At 42.8% G+C, this 22,905-nt stretch overlaps 1 protein-coding gene across 5 annotated transcripts; it reads right to left on the bottom strand.

Moving 5' to 3' along the window:
• Nucleotides 1–2,817: 2,817 nt before the first annotated feature.
• On the bottom strand, nt 2,818–21,359 carry sh3tc2 (SH3 domain and tetratricopeptide repeats 2). 5 transcript variants are annotated; one of them, XM_015045574.1, is made up of 23 exons: nt 21,111–21,359; nt 16,234–16,345; nt 15,084–15,182; nt 14,176–14,298; nt 13,574–13,701; nt 13,284–13,389; nt 12,966–13,109; nt 11,361–11,562; nt 11,124–11,197; nt 10,772–10,967; nt 9,787–9,923; nt 9,465–9,515; nt 9,089–9,387; nt 8,498–8,692; nt 6,789–7,649; nt 6,481–6,701; nt 6,148–6,314; nt 5,665–5,842; nt 5,422–5,572; nt 4,985–5,107; nt 4,692–4,842; nt 4,384–4,580; nt 2,818–3,907 (listed from the first exon to the last, which is right to left on the bottom strand). In XM_015045574.1, the coding sequence occupies exons 2-23, from the start codon at nt 16,265–16,267 to the stop codon at nt 3,044–3,046; spliced, it is 4,701 nt and encodes a 1,566-aa protein (XP_014901060.1). In that variant the 5' UTR covers nt 16,268–16,345; nt 21,111–21,359; the 3' UTR covers nt 2,818–3,043. The 5 variants fall into 5 exon arrangements, with proteins under 5 accessions (XP_014901060.1, XP_014901062.1, XP_014901059.1 ...); XM_015045576.1 differs by lacking the exon at nt 16,234–16,345; XM_015045573.1 differs by lacking the exons at nt 16,234–16,345; nt 21,111–21,359 and adding an exon at nt 16,346–17,756.
• Between the last annotated feature and the right edge of the window lie 1,546 nt (nt 21,360–22,905).

Raw genomic sequence — 22,905 nt, 5'->3', positions numbered from 1 at the left:
TGTATTAAACTGTTAACTGCGTCTTAAAAAAATAAAAGAAATAAATACATAAATAAAAAAATACCAGTTTCGTCTAAGGGCCATATGAATGTGCCTTAAAACTTTTAAAAAAAAAGCTGTAATTAACTCTTGAAAATGCTGACTACAGCTACAGAGAGTGCATAATTAAAATGTCACTGTTCCCAAAAGAACAACTGAACAGAACCAACTATAATTACAAGGTAAAGTTTTTTTCTGCACACGTACAGGCAAAGAGAGGCCAACTAAATAATCAAGTCAACAGAAGAGACAAGTTTCTACTTCTGACTGGAGGCGGAGAAATAAATGTAAACTAGTTATAGTGTTTGATTTACATCTATAAATTTAGCTGGGTTATGATTATTGATATATAATTTTGGCATTATTAAATGTGTGTAAAATAGTTTATGCAAACATGAGCACATTTTGATATTCTGAAGAAAGCTGCAAAATCCACCAGAGAATGACTCAGTTAGATGCATGCTAAATTCTAGACATTGTTTAGGATTAAAACCTACAACTGAAGATTTCTATTGAGGTCTGACAGATTATAAAAAAATAATAAAAAGATGTTTCAGAGAAAGCGTATTGTCCCAAACTTTTCATGAAATGATTTTCAGTTATGTTATTTTTTTATTATTATTATTTTGTTAACCTCCCAGAGCCAGTCTGTTGTGTAGACCTTCCAGGATTCAGTGTTATCAAAAAGAGGAAAAAAGAAATGTTTTTTTTATAAGAGGAAGGTAATGCTATACAATCAATGTTCTGTTTATATAACCCTTTGGTTAAATTTTCTTCTCTTCTGCACATTTTATGGTCTTTACACAATTATTAGCAGATGGAAACAGTAGTAGCATACAGTGTACGCCAGGTTTAAACCCACAATAAAAAAACAACCGTCTCTATGGAAACCGGAGGCTGCTGTTGCTGTGAAACTTTTACAGAAAAGGCTGTTGTGATGATAATAGTAACAATAACGATCCTCAGTTAATGATGTCACTTAAAGATTCTTCACAACGCCCAAAGTAAGTACGTCTTGTTTGTGAAATCGAAGGAGAAATAATCCTGCAATCTTCCTGTGAGAAGGCAGCAGGGATTATAATCAATAATCATTACATCACGGTGGATCACAGCAGGTTTTGATCTACTCCCAGTTCCTTAAGATGATGTCACTCTGTTTGGATCTACACATTTCCAATCTGGACCTGGGGTGGTTCTGTGTGGGATTTGTGTGCTCTCTGTACTCAGAGCTATTAGGTTCATTGATCTCCAGATTTCATCTTGTGGCTCTCTGTCTTGCCTTGTGACGAACTGGCAACCTGTCCACAACGTTCCCAACCAGACTACTCGCTGTCCCCAGCGGTCTCTACTTTTTGTACTCTTGCCTTTTCACGCTATTTGTCCTGGAACATTTTGGGCTGCGTGAGATTATCCGGCCTCGTTTTCCTCTGGCCTTCATGCAAATGAGACTCCATATTTCCTCAGTGCATTCACTCGAGCTTGGAGTGTGAACTTGTTAAGCAAAAGTCCCAGGCAGTTATTTGAAAGTAACGCTGGGAATACTTTAAAAGGAAGAACAATTCAGTGCTTGTCTTGGCTCTCTTGGTCTTGTTTTGGACTTGCGGTTAACTCATGCCCGGCGGGGGGAGGAAGAAGCCTAGTTGCAACACAATTGAGCATGGAGACCGTGTATGCGAACATTTCTTTCCTTGGGCTCAGTAGCATCACGGTCATTAACAGGATCTTTGTTTGCCTCTTAATCTTGCACCACTGTTTTCCACTGTCTCACTGCAAGCAAACGCCAGTGCAGTTAATATCCCGCTGCTGTAATTATAATTATAAAATCACCCAAACTGTGGTCACCACATTGGCTAAACAGATAAACTCACTCAACTCATTGTGACATGTCATACAGGACTTTAGGACAGAAGTTGCACCATTGCTTTTCTGAATAGTGCTTTTCACTGGCTGAACTAGTTTGGAAAAGAACAATACGATTCCCTCCTCAAGTAACAACCTTGTAAGAAACAAACTACCCCTGTAACATCATGTGTTATGTGCAGACTGCTAAGAGGCTGCAACTACTGCTGATGAAGCCTTTTTTTTTTACCTTTATGACTCTAAAATGGTCAAATGGCCAAGATCCTAAATACTTTTGGCCCTTCAAGATATCATGGGCCTATTTTTATTTCACCATATATCTTGCTAAAACTAGAAAGTCACGTAATTGAATTTACAGGCTACAGACAGCTGATTCTTCACTGACGTTTGGTTAATTTAAGCGCGCTGGTGCAATGCTGCCCTCTAGCGGAGCTTTTAAAGATTTTACTTTACAAAATTACTGGACACTCATCCATCCAATCTTGCACCTATACACTATAAACAAAATTTTCTGTAACTTTTGAACCAGAAATTTACATACAGTATGGAAAGACAAGCTTTTCTTTTCCATCTAATTAAATTTAATATCTAAAAGTGGAAAAAAATGTATCTTTTTTACAGTATATGTACATATATATGAATTCAGACATACCTACATATTTATATTCAACTGGGTACACATTAATATACAATCAGTGCTCCTCTAATGTAATATTCAGATTTTTTTTTAATCAGTTTTACAGGATAGTGTTGATTTTTAGAAAAACTGACAACATAAAACATTTCCGTTTCTGATATTGGGCATTTTTTGCCTAAATTTATAATGGATCTCATTGTTATGTGTTGTTTTTTTTTTATCCTACAAGCTCACAACGTCCTCACGCTTCTTAAAAATGCATAAAATAAACACTCAGCAGACAAAATAAGACTTTTTTTTTATGTGTGCATGATACTGCAATGTAGAAAACAAGTTACATATACAGTGCGCTGTAATAACTACATCAGAGAAACAGGCTATGCTTTGATTGATTTACAGTATAGACATCACATACTAAAAACAAAGATAGCCAATTGGCTGGAACGTTTCGATCGGTTTTATGGCTATAAAACCTGCGGCCAGAGAAATGGAAGAGTCTCTGGAATGCTATGTGTCAGCATCTGTGTGCTCACTGTGTGCGTCACAAAACTCATATTCCTCCGTTTGTCTCCGAGCATTATCCTTACTCGCAGCTTTGCCATTGTTCATGGTGGCAGGACCCTTCCGCCCAGCATCACGGTCTGTCTGAGTCGGATTTGTTTCTTTAGTCGGGGTGCTTTGTTCATCTGGAATATCTGAATCCGTGTCTCTGGCATCCGTGTGTCTGCTGAGATCACCTGTGGGATTTGCAGGTATTTGACTCGGCATGCTATGGTCAGAATCCAATTCCGAATCCTTCCCTTCGACCGGATTCTGGTAAGTGTCGGTGGTGCTGCTGGAGTCTGAAATGTGCTCCTTCGCCGTGTCAAAGGATCCTGTTATGACGCTGTCGCTGTATGACTGACTCGCAATGGTGTCCGTCTCAGAGAATGAAACATCGAAATAGCGACTGTCTATGTCACCAGGGCAGTGACTGTGATCCTTCTGACCATAATCTCCCTCAAGATTCATGTCCGTCAACATTTTCCCAGAGTCAGTCTTGACCGAACGAGCTCTCGCCGCCGTACTATCTACGAAATCAAAGGTGGAGTGCGTGTCATTCGCACTTTTTCTGTATGCAGTATAGGCGTTCGATAAATTCTCCCTCTTTAGGTTGGAATCACTGTCTGGGGAGCTTTCAATTCCAGCCAGGACTTTCTTCAGACTCTGAGCTCTGTCGATGTACAGCTGGCACAACTGGGCATCGGGTATGTGGCTTCCATGGATCTCCGCCAGCTTCATGTACACCACATACAGAGCTTTAGGGTTAGCTTTGTCCTCCAGAGCGGCTGCCAGTGCTAAATAGAAGTACCCCGCTGCATCAAAAGCATCCTGCAAAGGTGCAGAAGGGAAGGGTCAATTAACATCATTTAACCTACACACAGCGCTCCAGCTGTTGTAACTTCAATGTATCTTATTGGAACTGCATGTGATGTGATCAACACAAAATACAGGAAACAGTAAAAGGAAACCGCCTTAACTAAAATTCCCCTGACTAAAATCCAATTAGGTGTGAACACTATGAATCTGACCTTTTTAGAAAAGTGGCAGAAAGAAAGTCATTGTTTAAATATTACCTTTAAAAATAAAAAAGGAAAGGTGAAGAAAGATGCTGTCATGCAATGAGACCAAAACTGATGTTGCCTTTCAGTCCAAACGTGGAAAACTAGCTGTGCTGATCTACCTAAAGACACCTGGGAAGTGAATTTTTTTAATTTCCTGTTTTGCCCACTAGGTGTCACTAAATTCTGAGATTTGACATTCGGGGGAAATCAAACAGGAACATCACGTTGTTTTGACTGCAGTACCTTTAATTCATGTAACGTAATGTTTCCTAGCCTGCAGTAGATTTTAGTGTAGTAGCGCGCCTCTGTGGGGTGCTGCAGAGCAGGCGGACACAGGGAAAGGGACTTCAAGTAGTTGTACTCTGCCATCTCGTACTGCTGAAGATTGTAGTAAATCGTGGCCAAGCGGTGATATGCAGTCCTCTCGTTTTCACGAACTCCTGCACGAGAAAAATAATTGTGCGGCTGAATCTATATCTGCACTACATGGGGCAGCAAAGAGGCAAAAAAAGAAAAAAAAAAAAAAAAAAAGAAGAAGAAGCAACGCTTACCTGTTTGGTTAGCTATTTGAACGGCCAGTGTTGCATACTGCAGAGCTTCCTCCTGCTCTCTTTGATTCATTAATAGCTCTGTTAATTTACTTAACAAGCGGAACTCTGAATGGACGTCTTTGATGCTCCGTGCAAACGGCAGACTGCCGTCCTGAGGGCCAAAACGATTTGTTTTGTTAGAGAGAGGAGGGGGGAAACAAAGAGAATGCCCATTCTTACCACAGCTACCGTAGAAATTGCTCGCTCGTAATAACGTTGCCTTGAGACAAACAAAGCGTAACATCTCTACTTACTCTGTAGAAAACCTCTGAAGCCATTCGGTTCCTGTGGCCCTTAAAGTAAACGTCTCCCGCCTCCTCGTAGATGCTCAAAGCAAAGTGAGGGTCGTTCATCCTCAAGGCTGTCTTCACCGCTGCCTGTCAAATACTTTTGTTATTCCCTGATTCAAGATATAATTTCAGTTGTAAACATGTGAATTTCTTGGAGTATTTGCTACATTTTATTGAAATTAAAAAGAAAAAAACAGAAAAAAAAAAGTGACTATCAAATACGCAAAAGACCATGAGAACTTGCACATATGCACCACTTGCAGTAAGGGCAAAGATTGCTCAGGAATGTTGAGCGTCCAGATTCACTAGACGCCAGTGCTGTGACAGAACAAAGGGCTGAACCAGGAAAAACGAGCAACTGAAAAAACAGTCTACACTTTAATATTTAACTTCCTCCTTACCTGCAGGTACATGTCAGCCAGCTCGTCCTCCTGGATGAGGTAATAGATTCGTCCCACCTGCAGCCAGGTCTCTGACTCTTCCTCTCTCTTGCCCAGATCGATAGAGATCCTCAGGCTCTGCTTGGTGTAATCAAGTGACTTACGAGACGATCTGGAAAAAAGAAAAGAGAAAAAAACTGAATAAAACACACAAGTTTGAAGAAAGAGAAACCACTTGGTGCGAAAGACACGAAAGGAAATTACTTCTCCGTGTTGAGTGAGAGGTAGAGGCTGCTGAGTTTTTCCAGATACTCTCCTTCCCGTCTCTTGTCCTTCAGCTCTCTGGACACTGAGACGCAATGCTCATAGTAAACAATACTCTGACAGTAGAGCAGCATTTCGGCGTACAGGACACTCAGAAGCTTGGCTACCACCATCTGACCTGCAATAAACACAAAACAATCGGGATGTAGGCAAAAATGGCGACATTTTCAGAAAATGACACAGCAGGGAAAATATGTATCGACCACATTTATTTTCTCAGCAAATATATTTTTAATTGTGCTACTGACAATGTTTATTTTCCTTAATGTATTTCAAGCACACATGCAATTTGCAATATTTTATATCATAAAGTAAAAAGATTTATTCAGTTTGCTATTGTAATCAACATCCCAGAAAGCTGTTAATCACAAAACCTCTCCCCCCAACACAATATCTTTACACTGTGGTTGTGCCGATGCTTACTGTGCAAATTTCTGGCATGCAGAGCAATTAGCAGCCCCATTTCATAGCATGCCCTGATGTCCTGACTCTTCCCTCTGTCCTTGTAGCTCTGCCCGAGCCAAAGATACACCTGAACGTGTTCCTCATCGGTCGGACTCTCCCAGAGATCCAGAAAAAGGCACAGAGACCTAGAATTGGTGGGGAGGGAGGGAGCGTGGTAAGTAAAAATTAATTTGTCCCTGTATTGGTGCGATATTCAAGGTGCGATCCGGCTTTTCACCCCACGCCTTCCGAACCATCCACCCTCCAATTAAACCTCCCCGCTACGTGACCCTGGAGTCTTGAAACACTGACCTAACCAGAAAGCGCTCGGCGAGGAGGTTCGCCCCAGAGTCCAGCGCCAGGCAGCCCAGGTTGGCCAGCGCCAGCGCCTGATTCCTTTGGTTCCCGCTCTCTCTGGAGATTTCCAAGGCGGAGTGAAGATGCCAGCCTGCCTCTCGGACCCGACCCCGATGCCTCAGGCACAGTGCTAAAAGGTTATGAATGACTCCTTGCTGAGTGGGACTGTCCGTACTCTGTTTTCACCAAAAAGAACCAAATCAGACATTGCTTTGGGAAAATAAACAGCTTCTAAGTACTTTTTTACCGACTGGATTCCTCACCTGTAGCGATGTGAGCAGTGGTTCCAAAATACTCTGAGCCCTCTCGGCCTGACCCGTCAACACCAGCAGCCAACCAAGTAGCACTGAAGCCTCAAAGCCATCTTCCTCATTGATGTGGCTTCCCGTCTCCACGGCTTGTTGAGCGCAGCGCACTGCTTTGTCCAGCGCACCGTACTGCTGGTAGGTCAAAGCCAAACCCAAACAAAGGTCCCGCTGCATCTTTATGTCATCACCCTGCTCAGCTACGGCAAGGGCCTGCTGCAAGTAAACCACTATCTGAGCGGGGAGCAGCGAGGTTCCTTCCTTCCAGCACGGATTCAGACGGACGGAGTTCCTGATAAACAACTCGATCCTCTGGAAAGCGTCACGAAGGGAATGGTCTTCTCTTGAGTCCAGGCTTAGGGAGGCCAACGCTAAGTAAGGCATGTATTTGCGATGGTAGAGCCAGCTCAAGAGCCAGTTGAGGTCCAACGGTTGGATAGGTCCGCCTTCGGTGGCCGATAGTGTGGCTGAAAGGAACTGAAGTCGCTCGAAGAAAGGTAGCGTGTCTTCTGTCTTCTTAAGAACCAAGTAGAGGCTAGAGATGAGGTAGCAGACGCGAGCCTCCAAAAGCTTGTCCCCCAGCACGACGGCTCTTCTCAGGAGGAGCTTCAGCAGCTCAACTTCGTCTGAGGACATGAAAGCATGGCAGGGAAGACAGAGTATTAGGGCACTGGCCTTCTCCAGGATCTGGGGCAGCTTATCGGACATGCGCTGCTTCAGGTAGATGGCAGTGAGGTTCGTGAAGAGAGCCACGAGAAGCGGTACGTCGGAGAAGCCGTTGACGCCAACACTCAGAGCTTCCTCGTAGTACACTCGTGCCTGAGGGGAAAAAAAGAGTCATGATTAGTGTTTTCTGTAATAAATTGTCCAAGAATGTTGCTACAGTGCCTTGGAAAGTAGTCATACTTCTTAAACACTTCATTGTGGATACAATGTTTCCACACTGTATCCACAAAGTTTAAAGGTTGGGATTTTTCCATTTAGTCTCCCGAGTTAATCTAAGAAGAGGAAACAAATATTTGTGGAATGTCTCTAAAATCTTTAGAAACGGGTAAACTCAGGATTTTGCACTTTTCTTCAAGGTCTGTCGGACTGGATGAATATATTTAGCTTCATTCGTCTTACTATCAGCTCTTAACATCAGTATTGTTCATGTTGAAGACAACACATAACAGTTTGTCCAAGGACAAAAAAAAAGAAATCTAATTTCAGTGTCATTTGATTAGAGGAACTTCTTCCACACTCTGTTTCCCTGACAGAGTTTGTGGAAAACTGTAAGATATGCAGTAAGAACTTCATACGCCTTTACTTTTGCTTTTTGCCACTCTTTCATAAAGGTCAGGATTCTGGCCTGCACACAACTAATAGTTCTCCAATAGGCTCCAACCTGACCTTTGACCTCTGCTGCTCCACCAGAGCAGGTCCTGTTGGCTACTTCTCTGATTGGATTGACGCTAGAGACGAGGTAGCAGACCTCACGCTACCGTAAGATGGAGAGGCAGGCTAAGTTTGGTTGTTACTTCACAAAACGTTAAAAGGCTCCAAGCGTATCAACATTTTCGATGAGGTACTCTCAGTATAGCATAAGACAGAGTTACTGGAAAAAGCTCTTTTTATTTTGAAAAAAAAAAAAAAGTAGATTCTTGTTTGCTTGATGTTCCAGATACCTGGGAGAACTTTAGCTTTCTGGCGCAGAGTCTGCCCAGGACAAAGCACGCACGCCGATGTGCCCAGCGCATGCCCAGTCTCTTGGCGCACTCCCTGACACTCTCAAGATGTCCGGACAGTTCGTCTTCAGTCTTCTCACCGAAAGTCATCCACAGGAAGGAATAGTGCAGGTCGTACAAGGGCAGAAATTCATCCTGGAAGACACGAAAAAAAAAAAAGGGCATGAAACTAACTATATCTTCATTTTCTACTGACTCCTAAAGAAACATTTTCTACTGTTCTCCCACCAGGGTAACGAGACATTGTTTGTTTTGTATAAATCTCGGTATTTGGGCTCGGATGTGACGTCATCCGCATTCTTGCTAATGTGTTGTGCAACAACACACTTTTAGAAAGCCTTTAAGGCAGTTCAGGAAGCTGAGCTCATGAGTTTGTGGATAAGTACACTAATGGTCCGTCTAGTCTGCATATCATAATGATTCAGGGCTTTTGCTCTAGAGATTTGCATATGTCTGCACTTGCACAAGCCAAACCCGCCTGTGTTTCTAACCCGTTTGGCGAAGCGATGAATGAGCAGCAACTTGGCTCACCTGGAAGTGTTCGTGGTTCAACAGAGCTAGTGTCGGGTCGCTCAGCTCCGACTTCTCCCCCTCCCAGCTGTTCTCTTCCATGAAGAGGGGGGGATCCTCCTGAAACTCATCCAGCTCCTTAAACGTGTCCTCCAGATTGAAAGAGAGCCGCTCTCCCTCTCGTGGCAGAGGATTGAGGGAATGATAGAGGGACACGCGCGGCGAGACGACGGAGGCGCGGGGGGACGACTGGTTCTGCGTTGTCCCGTCACTTCTGTCGGACATCAGGCTCTGACGGGCACTGGAAAAACCCTTGAAATCTGCGGAAGAAGTGAAACGAGTGCGTCAGCTGCTGAAACAGCTTGTAATGCACATTATAATTTCTTCATGACATTACCATGCTTTGGCCGATTCCGTATGTACATGAAGTCGGCCTCGTCCAGCCTGTCTGGAAACACATAAGGTAAATCAGCTCAAGCTTTCTCTTACCAGATGAAGAAAAAAAAACAGTTTCTAATGAAAACACAAACACTGAAACAACAACAAATGTTCTGGAAACATGCTCAAAAAATGCATCAAACAAAATAGGAGTAAAACATCCCAAGAAAATTTGCTGTGGCACAACTATCTTTGGGTTCTATTGGTGATTAAAAAAAAAAAAGAAAGAAAAAAGAAAAACAAATGGTGAAATCCCTTAACTGATCCAGTGGTTCCTTTACCTAGTCTGTACACAGAGCTGATGTCTGATGAGAAGAGTCTTTCCAGAAGGCAGCTCTCGCTCGGCTCCGAGCTATACGGGTTAACCTGAGCCAGGCTGGCCTTCTCCTCCTCTGTGAGAAAGACCAATTGTCTGTCTCTGTGAGAAGCAAACAAAGGAGGCATTATGATTGCATGCATCTTCCCGGCATCATCACCCACTCCATGACTGAATGACTGACAAGCCAGCAAACCCACTGTACTGCCTTGAAAATGTATGCGTACCCCGTGAGCCTCATGGTGACCACAGACTGTTATTTATTGTGTCGGTGGTCTGGTCACAAGAAACCAAAGGTCTACAACCCGACATGGTAAACGGAAAACGTGCTGTCGGGATGCTACGCTGTAGCAAGGACAAAATAAAGCCGGTGAGGCTCGATGGAGGGTTAAATCAGCAGGAACTAGTGGAAGAAAACCTGTTAGAGGTTGTGAGGCACGTGAGACCAGAATTACAATGGCCAACGCTACAATGGGAGGGTTAATCTTAGTCAGACTCAAAGGAGAGCATCTCATTTTTGCACAGCTATTTTTAAGTTTATAGAAGGTTCTCAATTAAGATTTTTATCTAGACTATGATTGGACTGTTTAAAAGAATATTTACTTTTGTTATGGGTAAAAATCAGGTCCTAACGCACAAACCGGGGAGAGATGCACCCCAAAAGACTTGCACCTGTTTTTGCGTCAAAGCATGATTGTACAGAGTATTTGTTCCACATTTATTCCAAAGGCGCTGGATGCAAACAGAAGACCCACTTTCTGATTTATTTTTATTTTCAAACAAAATTTGAAAATTTTGAAAACACAAACGAAAATGCAAACATTTTAAGCTGTGTGAATCTTGCAATGCCTTATACAAATGATAAAGAAAAAAAACAGCCACATCTCATCTCATAATGAGCATGAGATGAAAAGAGGCCTGTCTTATGACATTAAAATGTATTTTCTTACAGGGGATTGGCGTTCAGAGGCTTGACGTGGGCCCTGTGAACAAATCCACTGCGTCCTGTGGACGTGTGTCTTCCAATGAAGACGGAAAGCCCCCGCATCAGCAGACCCTGGATCTCCACCCTGTCCCCTTGACTCAGCTGGAGCTCATCTGGCCCCGCTGGACTGTAGTCAACGATGGCTTCACACGAACCAGTCACTGAGGAATCAGACGATCGGTACCGAGGGGAAAAACAGATGAGATGAGCTGGAGCTTGCAAAAGCATTCGGAATATGAATCTAAATCGAACAGCCAATTCATGCAGGTTAACGCTGAATATCTGGAGCAATCAAAGGATACGCAGAAAAGCTTTACCGATTGCACTTTCAAACAGTTCCTTTTCTACTGGTGAGCATCCAGCTTGGCCCGGATACTTCCTGAGGAACCACCTGACCGAACAGGAAGTAGAAAATATTGAAGTCAAGCCAACTCCTGCACGAATGTTCCTACTTCTTGTTGGCCTTTAACTAAAGTTTAATAAAGAGCGTGTTATATTGAGATGCTGTGTTGTTTATTAACCCAAGACCGAGGTGGCTTCTCCGTGGAACTTACTGGTAGAAGGGGTAGGGCAGCGGCTGCATGGCGTGGACCGGCACCTGGCCGTGGTTCCCCGTGGCGAGCATGGTGCCCTCCCAAACGTTGTCCTTCCCCGTATCCCTCACTATCAGCAGGTCATTCTTTTTAAACGACAGCTGCTCCTCGTTGTCTTCGTCCTCCTCGCTCCTGGTGAACAGCGCCTTGGCAAAAAAAGATCCTGCAGCAGGAGAGAAGAGAGCTTGTGGCAAACGTGCGAAACGTGGATCCGGATGCATGCAGAGGTTTTCATTGATATCGGTTTGGATTAAAATCGTTGTGGTTGTGAATTAGCTTTTCTATAGCAGCAACTCTGCCCTCATTCAATCACAAATGATGGATGGTGTATATACCCTCCTATTAAGCTAATGTAATTTTTATCGCTATTTGCCAGCACTGCAGTATTTTCACATGGTCCGTGTAGCTTTTTGTCTGGAGAACAGTGATATCTTCTCAGTAAACTGGTCTCCACATACATGGATATAAGTTGTTTAAATGTAAAAAAAAAAAAAAAAAAAAAAAAAACAAAAATAATAATATCCTGAGTCTGGAAGTACATTAAAACAAAAAAAGTCAAAAGCTACCAAGGAAAGCAACATACCAATGAGACGCAAAGAAAAACTACACTATGTGTTGGCTTACGCTGGCAAATGGATAATTTTGACCGTTTACTTAAAAAGCTACATTTTTGGATGGGAAAAGAAATCCATACTCTCAGAGCGAGTTTACACAACTCAAAGCTTGAAAAGCAGCACACAGGAATGAACCAGCAGAGTCGAGCACTGGGATCGATCGGGCTCTGATAATCATAACACAGTTTCACCTCTAAAGGAATAAAGAATATTTTGTGTTCAAGACAGTGAGAATGTTAAAAAGGTCACTAAGAGAGAGAGTGGGTCAAATTAGTCAGTCTCTGAATAAGGACGCATTAAGCAAGTACTTTAAGTCTGAAATCTGAAGGTTTTGTACCAGCCACACTTTTAATATCCAACATGGCTCCCTTGAATGAAATACTCGCCCAAGTAAAACAAAAGTGTTTGCACTTCTGCTGAATCGTACCTCACCGAATCTTTTACCCACATATGACTACAGAAAATATGTCACTCAGCTTGTTCCTAAGGCATTTAGATAAGATGCAAATAAACACATTACTATTAGTTTATATTGCTAGCTGTAGTTAGTCTGCATCCTGAGCAAATCCCACAAGTTTTCAAGCTTGAAATAGAAACACAATTGTTTCCAATCCAAGATTTGACTCGGGAGGTAAAAATGATCACAAGTGGATTTACACACAAGTGTCTCCTGGTTCACTGTTGCAAGTAATGCATACCAAAAATTATTCTGAACACCACAAAAGGCAGACCGAGTATCACCACAGGCATTTTCAACACAGTCTGAGATTCGGCGACTTCAGTTCTGCAGCCATGTTAAAATTAAAACCATTTTATTATGTCTTAAAGTTTCAATAAGAAAAAACACAAACATATTTACCTTTTCTATTTACATTTCATGTTATTGGAAGTATTTTCATACATTCAGTACAGTTCAAAAAAAAAAAAAAAAAAAAAAATCAGCACTGCTCACCTTCCTGAAGCAGAAGCCCCAGGTAGAGGGTGGCGAGATGCTCCTCGTCCACAGTGACGTTGATCTCTAAATCACGAAGCAGCTCCGCGTCCAGCCAGAAAGACTGGTCACACAGGAAGTTCTCCAAGCATCGGGCAACAAAACCTGAACCGCAAAAACAGACACAAAAAAAAACACACTGTAGTGCAGTGACATAAACTAAAATCTTACTGCCAGCAGGACTTGTTTAGTGTTGGAAATATAAATAAGCAAAATTCAGTAAAAGCATAGAAATTAAACTACAACTGAACATCTATCAGAAGGAGGTCTGAGTCCTACCTAACGAGAGGTAAGTTGAAAACTTCCAGATCTCCTCCACCGTCTTAAACGTGAGCACAAAGATGTCCTTCTCAGCATGAACAGAGACCAGACGAGCCGACAGGTCCTGAGGAAAGAAGCTTTCGGGTTTCAGCTTCCAATCGATCATCCATGTGTCGATTATAAGCTTTAATAATTCATAAGGTGATATATCTCCATCTGCCTCATGTAGTGTATGCGATTACTTCCAACGATCTTCACAGAAAGAAGGGAAAGTTTAGTAAAACGTAGGAAACCCCATTTGGCCTCACTTGAAAGAGCTGAGTGATGTCTTTGCTGTTGCTCTCCACCACTCGGAGTCGTGTGCGCAGCGCCTCCTGCAGGGACTGGTCTGGATTGTCGCCGGAACGCCTTCGCCCAGTAAACCGGAGTACGATTTCTGTGCAAAAGATGCGTGATCAAAAAGCATTGATGGGAGCGAGGTTTTTTTTTCTGATTTTGTCACTTAAGATAAAAAAAAAAAAATCAATGGAAACAATAACATTTTCTACATTAGAAAGAGTTTACACTTTTCAAGACTACATTACAGGTGCTTTGTGAAAGTTTTAAGTAATTTGCTTCGTGTGCAAAACAGCAGTCCCAGGAGTAATAACGAAACCATTACGCCTCTTACTGGACTCCATTTAAATCCATTTCTCTTGACAAACCTGGGGGGGATGTGATGGATGAAGCCGAATGGCTGACTGAGCAAACATCAGCAGACACACAAATGTGAGATTCATCAGAATCCGTTTCATTCATGAAAATGAAATCCATGGGAGGCGCCTTCATCGATGCACTAGTTGTGTTTTCCAGGGCGCAAGACCCAACAGGTGAAGTGTGGGGCTTCTGGTGAAGCGGAGAGGAACTCTACCTGAAGAGAATTTCTCCCCGACTGAAACTTTACTTCCTCGAAGGAAGGCCTCTTTCTTCTTCCAGTAGCTCTCGTGTTCCTCTCCTTCTCTTGAGTCTCCAATCGGACCATCCTCTTCCTCACCTGTTCATACAAAAGGCTAACATATAAACCTTGTTTCAAGGTGACGTGGATAACACATGGAAAGGAAACATAATCCTTTGTTCACCGTTTCTTAAACAACATCCTTAGATTTTTCGCAGGATAGAAATCTTTGTTGCATGTGAAAACAGCTAACTCGTTTTCTATCGCGTGCACAGGACGGCGCTAACTCAGTTCTAATCGCAATTCACATGTCTGACTGCAGTTTGGATATCAAACTCAAAACATTTCCAGATGACACAGGATGGTAATCTCTACTTGATACTAAAAACAGTATCTCTGGTTGGTGTTACAACACACATAGGACACCTAACGTCTTACCATTTTCTCACTTCATCCAATATCCTTACATATTCCAACAACCTCGGCTTAATCTGTAATCTATTCATCCAATACTTTTTATTTTTAGTCATGCACCTCAGTGCACACATGTGGTTTTGCACGTTTCAAACGTTGAGTGAAATTGGAAAACTTAATGTGGCATGTGTGGATAGTCTTGCGAGGCACCGTCAGTGTCTGCCGGACGGATGCGCACGTCACGGGTTGCTGAAGCGTATAATTTCTGCGTTAAAGCGGTGACGAGCTTCCCATGGCTCGCTCCATTGTGCAGCAGAGAGGATATCCCAAAGACTTCCTCGGTTTGTGACCAGAAGGGGTAAAGCAACGCTGCTGCTCCTGCTCACATGAACCTCATTTAGCGTGTTTCTACGCCGAGCTAATAAAGGACTTCGCAGAGCTTTCCTGTCTTCGCCGCATCGCTGCCGTACCTTGAGTCATGATGCTGTTGCCCGAGAAGCGTTCATTTGTTCCTCCAAGACCGTACGGCGGCTCCCTCCAAAGAGCATCCAGCTCAGCAGGGGAGATGTCTGCAAAACCAAATAAAACAAACAAACAAACAAACATAATGGAGTAAAAGTCAGTTTCTTCTATTGTTCATTTTAGGCGAAGAACTCTTGAAATGTTTCAGAAGGTTTTTAATATCTTACCAATCCCTCTTTAGGTACTAGTTTGAGCATGTAGGGTTTCTGCCCCCCTCACCTCGCCTACATGTGTACAGTAAATATGAAGCCACGGCCAGCAGTCACTTAGGTCAGTTTGTCTTAATGTGAAAAGGAAACAGCTCCCTTGCTTTGAGCCAAATTAAGCAAAATCTGCTTATCAGCACTTCCAAAGCTCATTAACACACTGAATAGGAGTTTTAGCCTAGGAGTTGGAATAGTTTCTGACAGAAAGCAGATTTAACATGACCTTTAGGGACTTTAGAGTTATGTTATACCCTTTATAATAGGGGTTTTCAATAAGGTTGTGTATACATTAAACGGAATATCAATGTTAAATCAGAGGATTATTTGGCCAGCTCCTGGATATAGCTTCACTGAACAGACACTGAATCTGAACATGGATACAATCTGAGTATTTCTCACAAAAGTTCCTGGGGGAAAAAAAAAGAAAAGGTTTCAGGATTGGGGAATGTGTTAAGCATCACTGGGGTCGTTGAGGTTCAGCCACGGTTAGTTTGGAGATTTGTCAGTAGGACACAAAGCACACACAGGTACTTACACTGATAGGAAACCCTTCAGATGTCCCTGTGCTTGACTCCTCAGACACTTTCGTGTCAGAGCAATGTTTCACCAAATACATAATGCAAAAAGACGTCTCTTATTAATTTAATTTCCCTCTTTTAACATGCTTTGTCAGTGGAAATCAAAGAGAGAAAAAGGCAAACAATAGAACTTTATCATCCAGATGCAAAGCGTTCACAATACAATGGGGAGGGGGGGAGCAAACACAATATGCAACATGACATTATGCCAGAGAGAACAACAGCCTATTCTTTCCATCGGAATGGAGTTAGCACAAACGCACGCAAAGTTACGCTGATGCAGTGCAGTATCACACCATGCCCTCTCCTTTTACCTTCTTGGCTAAGCGTGTTACCCATTCCGCACATTGACCTATGTCCCTGCCTATCTGAACGCAGCGGTCCGTGTCATGACGGCAGAGCACAGAGAGCGGGCCGGGGACCGACCTGTGAAGGAGGAGAGGCAGACTTTGATGAGCGGTCGACAACAGGACGAGCTGAGGAACGGTCTGCAGCAACAAGACGCCATCTGGCCCAGGAGCCGGCAGCTCCCAGAGATCAATGCCATCCCATCAGCTTCCCTCAGCCACTTTAGTAACAACGCTATCTCTCTCCCCCCTCCTCTCTTCCTTTCAACTGCCCAAGCCTAGCCTCCCTTCCTATTTCTGTAGTCCCTTTTCCTGCTCTGCTCACACTACCGGTAAGTGTAAGCAGGACCTGTCTCTACAGTCCCCTCTCTTCTTCTTCTTCTCCTCTATCTGTCTGGGACTGCTCCTCTTTGTAATATTTCCCCCCCCTGCAGCCTCCATCTGCCTCCACCTACCCACCAACCTCTCTCTCTCTCTCTCCCTCCCTCTCTCTCTTCCTCTCTTTCTCAGTAGCTGCCCAGAGAGTCAGTCGATCCACAAAGCACTCTTTGCAATTGGTATTGTGTGTGTGTGTGTGGGGGGTCAGGCCTCAGTGAAAGTTTCCTTATGATTCGCCCTTGTGCGAGAGTGAGAGAATGCACTGAAAGTGTGTGTCATAACAACAGCGTGTTTGTTGCTGAGGTGATGTACTGCTGACCCGTTGTAAGGCAATGCCTGAGAGGAACGGGCTGCAAGGTCAAGTGAAAGTGGAGGTGAGAGTCGCCTGGCGGCGCAGACAGACAGCTGGATGTTCCACACAAAGGAGCATCATGAAAGTTATGCCAGCTGTTGCAGACGTACATCTGAGCAAATCAGACTACCAGTGTAAGGTGAATATAGTTCAGCATTTCAGTTCAACAAGAAAAAGTCACAAATTGCTTCATTGCACACAGAGGGATCTAATTTATTTGTTCATTTTGATGATTGAACTAAACCCCTAAGTTCAGTATCTCAGGGAATTTGAATTTTACAAGAGCAACAAAAGGACTTTTTAATACAGAAATACTTGAACTGTTTTTCCATGCACTATAAGGTATATGCACTCAATGCTATATTACTCTCCCTACTGACAATATCTCATAGATTCTCTAGGGTGTAGAGCAACAGAAATGGTTGACCAGTGTACTATATGTAAAGAATAAAATCCCACCGTTAGTACCGTTAGTTATAGTTCTGTAATGAGGCGTGAGTCCCTTTGGTAAATTAACTCCATTTGATCAGCCTTCCAAAATACCAGTTATAGAAATTGCTTTGAAAATTGGAAGAAGAGCTGAAATATGTCAAGAAAAGCCTGGAAAATGAGATAATAGCCAAAGTCACGGCATTCTTATGAGTCACCAAAGGTTGTTATAATACCCCAAATTTTTCATGCATTTAGAAGTACGAGTAGAGACCCTCCTTCGTTCAGGAAACACTAGTTCTAGTACATACAACCAGTGGTTTGCAACTCTGTCAAAAGAGGTTCCACATTGGAAAAACAAGCTGTTCTACTGATGAAATCCATGTCTGTGTTCATTGGGGTCTCCTAGAAATAAATTCGGATGTTATAACTTAATACACAATAAATTAGAGAGATGAGTTTTTTTAAAGCTTCTTATAACAACCATATTTACTTAGAAAATGTGAGATTTTCTAAGTAACATCATGTGGACCCGTATTTTAAAAAAAGCATTGACAGGACTTGGAGGTTTTTCCTTTGTTGTTATATCACATCAACAACAAAAAGGGGAAAAAAGAAGCTGTTTTCCTTTGTCATTTGCTTCAGATTGAAATTTTATCTACTGAAGAAATTTCCGACGAAGCCAAATGTGAAGAGGGCGAGTAACTCATCCTGTAGCTTTACATCACAGATAATATGCTTACAGTTACTTTCCTAATATGTCACCATTTCTTTTGAGTATCACTGTCAGTTTGAATTGTGCAGCCATTGAAGAAGTGTGATGTTATACTTAAAAAAAAAACAAAAAAACATGAAGATGCTTCTTACAGTTCTAGCATCCAATTGCTTTCCTTTACAAGAGCATTTACAAGAAACATCTCCATAAGTTCATGGATTGAGAGGTGAAGCAAAAGGCAGAATAAAGTGTTTTAAAGAAAAGCAAAACATTGTGACAAGATGAATCTGCATTCAACTGCTTCTGCCTGCAATTCCTATTGCCTTTGACGACAAACGTAAACTTTAGGGAACACGGTGGGGTGAAGAGACACAATAAAACTTAAAAACTAAATGGTTAATAATTGAGTCGACATGTAACTGCTAGCTGGTAATTTTCTGTTGCAGCTTTCTGCAAAGGCAGCACGTACGTGTCACATGACTGTTCCGCCCTTCCAATTAGAGCCACACCACTGGTCCGCTTTAACTTTGTTAGGTATTCTGAAATGCACGTATTTGGAGTGCTGGAGGAAGCAGGGATAACACTCACACAGCTGTGGGGGAAAGAGCAGACTCCGGCTGAGATTAGAGCAGAAACTGTCTTGTCATTGTTTGCTTAGCTATCCCGCTAATCTTTGGCGCCTTCTCACAAGTGGAAAGTACAGTAGATTTCTAAATGGGCACGTATCAAAAAGCTCTAATTCTCTTTTTCTGTGCTTTTTTTGGGATCCCAGTGATTTGAAAAACCTGATCATTATGGATTTTATTTGAAGATGAGTGTGTGGATTTTATTTGATGAGCCTAGAGCATACATTTAAAACAGAATAAAAGAGCACGTAACTGCACTCAGCCTCCGTTACTCTGATACTTCTAAATAAAATCCAGGACAGTCAATCATCCTCATTAGTAAAACAGAGTCCATCTGCTAGTAATTTAGTCTCAGTCTGAATACAGCTGCTGAGTGAAGGCCTCGGCGGGTTTTTTTTTTTTTTAAAAGAACATAGTGAACAAACAGCACCATGAATAACAAGGGTCCACAGCTGTCGTGGAGACAGCGACATGATCACCGTCTCCACGACGGGGATAACGTCGTGGAGAAACTCAGAGTTGAGCCAGCATATAAAACAGCATTCCAAACAGATCCGAACTGATCTGCAGCAGCCAAGAGGCCCCTGGTAACTCTGAAGCATCTGCAGAACGCCACAGGTCCACTGGAAAGATCTGTCAAAAGGATAACTAATAGGATAACAATCAACAGATCTGGTGTAAAATAGTGAAAAGAACATCCTTGTTGAGAGAAAGTCAAAAGAAGTTCTGTCTGCAGTGAGACACAAGTTATTTAGGTGACACAGCAAACATCTGACAGGATCAAAATGTAACTGAGACCTACATGCAAAATGTGACATGTAGCAAATCAACCAACCCCACAAACACTCTGAACAAAAACCATGTTGAAACACGGAGGTTGAAGCATCATGCAGAGGATGCAGTTTTGTTTGCTCCAGTGTAAAGCGCTTTGAGTGGTGCTACAAAAGTTATCACATAGAAATGGCGTAAAAAAAAAAAAAAGAATAATAAAAAAACCTCTGCAGGCTGCTGTATCTATGAAAACTGAAGGGAACCACTTCTCTGAATGTGATTTCCAGCAACTGAAGTGAAATGCAGACGGTTTGTTCCTCTTTTCGAGCCTCAGCTCTCTGTTCACCCCCGAGCGCAAGAGGGTTGATATCCTTGCCTGGGATCGGCGTTGTTATCTTGTTTACACGGCGGGCTGAATGGTCATGGCTGAATCTGTGCATGGGTATCCAGTGAGGCAGAACGCTTGTAAACAGCTGCAAGGCGTGCCAAGGCAGATCCCGACGCTCTTCTGACTGGCCTGCTTGTTTTCTCTCGGGGGAAGCGGATGGATAATCTAATAAACACAGGCTTCTCAAGGTTGATATGTGCAAGTCACATGCACAGGACCTTTTTTATGGGCAGGACCCAGTGGCTGCACAAGGGTTACTGATAACCTCTCTAAAACATGCTTTTAAAACAATATAACTTGTTCCCTACTGATGTTGTAAAAGTCACAATATCCTCTTTTTGAAAAAAAAAAAAAAAAAAAAAAAAACAGTGGAACCAGCTGCAGAGTCACAATCGTCTGCTCATCTTGCAGATCTGTCAGGGTCACTGACGCGCGACACATCTTTTAGTGAACGGGGTTACCGACCCTAAAGCCTACCTGCTATAAACAACCATCCACTCTTCACGCGCCGAAAGCCTGCGCTGCGGTTGTGGCACGACAATAACGCTCAACCTAGCGAGGAACATATGGCGAACATACGGCTGCGTTCGGATGTTGCTTCCTGAGGTCGCTCTCTCTGGACGTGTGCGCGCAACATGTGGAGTTTGTGGCGGCGGAATATGTGCAAACAAGAGAAAGCAGAGGGTAACATGAGAGAGGAGCCCGGGTCGCTAAGTTTAGACTAGACCCCCCGTTTGCCCACTCGCATGCCTGTGTGTGGCCGAGACAGAGCAACTCTGAAGGGAGATTCCCCCGTAATGCTGCACAGCGTTAAAATAAACTCTCGAAGTAAAACTGTGAATTTCTGAGGCTTTGTAGAGTTTTCTTCCTCATTCTTTTTTTAATCATGCAAAATCAGAAGAGAAATGATTACTGTAAAAGAAACTTATCTCCTCTTCTTTGATTTTCTTTACAGATATTATCAAGCCACCAGTGAAATGAATATTCAGATAAAATCACTACTCTACACTCTTCTCTTTAAAAAAAAAAAAAAAAAAAACTTTACAGCTGGTAGGCTGACAACAGCTTTATGGTCATGTGGCAAAGTACAAAGTACAACTGTGTTTACTCAAATGGATCAAGTTTTGGACAACAGAGTGAATTTGAGTTGAATACAAAAAAAAAGAAAAAAGAAAGCTTTCTTACCTCTGTGTTACTGCCAGCTCTCCCCAACTCAATTCATTCCTCTCATACTTTCCAGGATTTCTGTAAATCTCCCTCTGTCTGAATCTCGCTTCTCTATACAGCCGCCATTACAGCTGCTGACTGTGCTGTCATTCCCCCACTGTCAAAAGCACAGAAGAAAAACAGACAGAGAAAGAATGTGTAAATCGGTAAGTTTGAGCTGCTATCCTGCATGTGTGTTTCTGCTCCTTTCACAGAGAGCATGTCAGTGAGTGAGGAAGTTTTAGGCTGTAACTCCACCCACACGTTTCTTTGGGACGCCGGAACGGCCCATATTTTCTTCCTTGCCCTCATTCCCTTTGCAGACACACACACACCACACACACACACACACACACACACACACACACACACACACACACACACACACACACACGCGAACAGACTCCCCTCCAGCCACCACCTCACACCCCCAACATACACACACAGGGCAAACATGTGAACCACGAGTCACTGAAAAAAAAAAGTAAGATTATAAAACAGCTGAACTTTCATGCAGCCATTATACAATGAAAGACCAAACACTTAATAACCTGCAGCCTTTCTTCCTCGTTCTGCGCTCACCGGTGGCACCAGCTTGGTTTGACGCTCCCCATTCGATGTCAGTAGATTACAGCAACAACCAGTCAGCTGACGCGCAGCGTTGTTGGACAACCACCTGTCTAAGTTCCAAGAATGTAATGCCTTTGCACTTACCTGTCTGTCAGGCTACACACACACACAAACACACACACACACCTACAGGTGGCATTCCACTAATTTTACTTTGATGCCAAGAAATGTGCTATAATTAGCTTGCATGGCTGTAGAAAAAAGTGCTGAGGGAATAAAAACAGCAGCTACCTCCTGTTGCCAACTTCATATTATAACTATCGTTCTCCATGAAGGCAGGGTAATTATCCCCAGGCTGGATTTGCTTTGGGTTTTTTTTTTTTTCTTTTTCCTTTTCATTTAAGATGCTTTGTTAAACTCTGGAACTGACTGTACTCATAAAATAAACTGTTGAAGAATGTGTGCACATTTCATCAAAGATTTTAATGAATGTTCCCAGACAGAACCTGAATAAACTTCAGTGACAGCAACAGCAAAGGCATGGAGTTCATTAGCTGCCTCAGGGGGAAGCCTAGCTTAGCTTGCCCATATAGTTTTTATCTTCAGCTCCTAAACTAGTCAAAGCTGAATTTTTGCTTCAGGACAAAAACTTTAATACTAACCAAAAGTCTAATGACCATTCTTGACTTTTACAGTTTGTATAAATTCATTCAAAACACAACCCATACCAACACACCAGCCTTGCTGCTCTCTGCTGGACACTTTCAATATATATTCCTTTTTCCAGCGCATGTCCCTCCAGAATCCAGCATGTTGGAACAAAGTCACTCTGAATACATCAGCAATGAACTCCCCATGTGATCATGCAATTGGCTATGCAAGGCTGCAGGACATGGATCATTTATTCTCTCTCTCTTTCTGTGTGTGTAGGGGGAGTGGGGTGCGTGTGCGTGTGCATGTGCGTGCGTGTGCATGTGCGTAGGTGTGTGCGTGTGCGTGTGTGTGTGCGTGTGTGTGTGGCCTTGTTTTTGATACAGTATAAAGATCATTTTCCACACAAATTCTACATTGTGGGGACTGACTGCTCCTTATGGGGCCCAAAGCCCAGACCCCATGAGAATAAAAACTTGTTTTGGGTTAGGTTTAGTACTAAGGTATGAATTGATTTTAGGTTTGGGGTTAGGCATGTACTAGTAATAGTTAA

This window comes from Poecilia latipinna, unplaced genomic scaffold (assembly GCF_001443285.1).
Source record: "Poecilia latipinna isolate Pla-1442-1.1 unplaced genomic scaffold, P_latipinna-1.0 Scaffold733, whole genome shotgun sequence".
Lineage (NCBI taxonomy): Eukaryota > Metazoa > Chordata > Actinopteri > Cyprinodontiformes > Poeciliidae > Poecilia > Poecilia latipinna.
Note: the sequence above shows the minus strand (reverse complement) of the source record. Positions and strands in the feature narration are given on the sequence as shown.